This window comes from Cebus imitator, unplaced genomic scaffold (assembly GCF_001604975.1).
Source record: "Cebus imitator isolate Cc_AM_T3 unplaced genomic scaffold, Cebus_imitator-1.0 Scaffold266, whole genome shotgun sequence".
NCBI classification, from domain to species: Eukaryota; Metazoa; Chordata; class Mammalia; order Primates; family Cebidae; genus Cebus; species Cebus imitator.
This window is the reverse complement of record NW_016107581.1, coordinates 496,759-498,992: the sequence shown is the minus strand read 5'-3', so window position 1 is coordinate 498,992 and position 2,234 is coordinate 496,759. Positions and strand designations below refer to the sequence as shown.

Below are 2,234 nucleotides of genomic sequence, written 5' to 3'. Positions count from 1 at the left end.
CAGGGTTTCTCCATTTAGCCAGGATGGTCTCGAACTCCTGACTTCAGGTGATCCACCCGCCTCGGCCTCCCAAAGTGCTGGGGTTACAGGTGTGTGCCGCCATGCCTGGTCTTTTTTGTCCTTTTTTTGTAGAGACCAGGTTTCGCTATGTTGCCCAGGCTGGTCTCCAACTTAAGTGATCTGTTCCCGCCCCGCCCCCCCAGTCCCCAAGTGCTGGGGTTACACTTGCGAGCATCGGAGCCAGGCCCTAATGTAATTATGTAATTACGTATTTAAAGGCACAGCCCCGTGTAGATGCCCAATAAGCCTGCCTTGTAATTAATTTAAGCGTCTCCCAACTCCTTTCAGCAGCCGGGGGTGGGGGATAGGGGGCGGTCTTTCTGTGGCTCAGATTTTGGGGGAGCTTGGTAGTTTTAAGGAGCCAACTCTCACCGCCTCAATTTAGACTCCGATTCCTTTTGCAGAGATTCGTTCTACCCAGCTCTAACTTCAGTGCTTTTTGTATAAACGAGGCATGGCTGGAAACAGAACACGCGGCATCTCCTGACCTACCCTCAGACTACATTCTTTGGGGACCCTTAGAATTACCGATCTCGGGAGTATCCGCAAGCGAAGAGGAAGAGGAAGAGGAGGAAGAGGAGACGGAGGGCGGGGTTGGGGGGCCGGGGGTCGGGGCCCGCAGTCCCAGTTGCTCCAGCACCTCCGAGTGGTCCCCTGGGTGGATGTAGTCGAAGACGCTGCTGCCCGTCATCTCCACCTGCCGGAGAAGGAGGGGAATACAGGGGCGGGTGAGGTGCGCGCGCAGTCACTCGCCCGCCCGCTGGGTTCAGCCTTATTTGCCTGCACGCAGGTGCGCCTCGTGCCAGTGTTTTTTTTTTTATTTTTTAAGAAAAAAAAAATTACCTTTGAAACGGAAGATACAAACTTAGACTCTTCTCGCTTCATGCCCAGTGATTAGTAAGGATTTCCCCCCCCCCCGCCCACTCTATTAAGGGGCTGTGTGAGGGAGTGGGGCGTGGGTGGGAGGTGTCAGAGCCTCCGTTTACCCAACTCCTGCTTACTCACTGCCACCCCCATACAGCAAACAACTGTGCCCTGGCATGAATCACAGGGTGTCCCAGCAGGAATGAGATTCAGGATATAAGCAGTGGTTTTTAAGCTCCTTAAGGAGTTAGAGCTTTTCAATCAGACACTTTTACATTCAATTCTACCTCCTAAATCTCTCTTCCAGCAGTCCTCTCTGCCTCCCTCAGTCCAGGCCCCCATCTTCTCCCCATTGTCTGTCTGCCCCAGCGTCCTCACTGGTTTTCTGACCTGCAGTTCACTCAAAGGTGCCTCCGCAAGTTACTGACCTGACTGCCAGGCTGCCGTGACTCCCACTGCCCCTCAGCTTGGGGGCGGGAGGGTCACGTGATTCTTTCTGTCCATTATCCCTCTGGGCTCCTCCCCCTCATTAAATCCGCCCCAACCCAGCTTCAAGCCTTTTCTTCTTTGAGACGGAGTTCCGCAGTTTCGCTCTCGTTGCCCAGGCTGAACTGCAATGGCACAATCTTGGCTCACTGCAACCTCCGCCTCCCGGGTTCAAGCGATTCCCCTCCCTCTGCCTCCAGAGTAGCTGGGACTACAGGCATCTGCCACCACACCCGGCTAATTTTGTATTTTTAGTAGAGACCGGGTTTCACCATGTTGGCCAGGCTGGTCTCGAACTCCTGACCTCAGGTGATCCGCCCACTTCGGCCTCTGAAAGTGCTGGGATTACAGGTGTGAGCCACCATGCCCAGCCAAGCCTTTCCTCCACTCTTCCTCCCTCCCCTCCTCTTGTCCAAATTCCCCTCCTTTTGGTGTCTTCCTTCTCCAGGAATCTCACTGAAAAGCCGCTCACAAGTTGCCAATGCACTGAATTTCCCAAATTTCCTATTTGCCAAAAATATTTGTAAAAAGAATCAAAGTTGATAGCAGTTTGTATTGGAGGGACCAGCAAAGTTTAAGGTGCCTTGAGATGCCAGGGCTCCAAGGATGGGGCTTCCAGTAGGTCTTCCTGCCCTCCTTTTTTTTTTCTTTTTCTTTTTTTTGAGACGGAGTTTCACTCTTGTTGCCCAGGCTGGAGTGCAGTGGTTCAGTATCAACTCCAACTCACCGCAACCTCCGCCTCCCAGGTTTAAGTGATTCTTCTGCCTCAGCCTCCCGAGTAGCTGGGATTACAGGCACCTGGCACCACGCCAGGCTAATTTTTT

At 53.2% G+C, this 2,234-nt stretch overlaps 1 protein-coding gene across 1 annotated transcript in view; it reads right to left on the bottom strand.

Moving 5' to 3' along the window:
• NPAS1 (neuronal PAS domain protein 1) overlaps positions 1 to 2,234 on the bottom strand; it is a 25,014-nt gene that overhangs the window by 8,916 nt on the left and 13,864 nt on the right. The window contains exon 6 of the mRNA XM_037728510.1: positions 589 to 757. Coding sequence (XP_037584438.1) covers positions 589 to 757 — 169 coding nt within the window. The remainder of the gene's footprint in view (positions 1 to 588; positions 758 to 2,234) is intronic.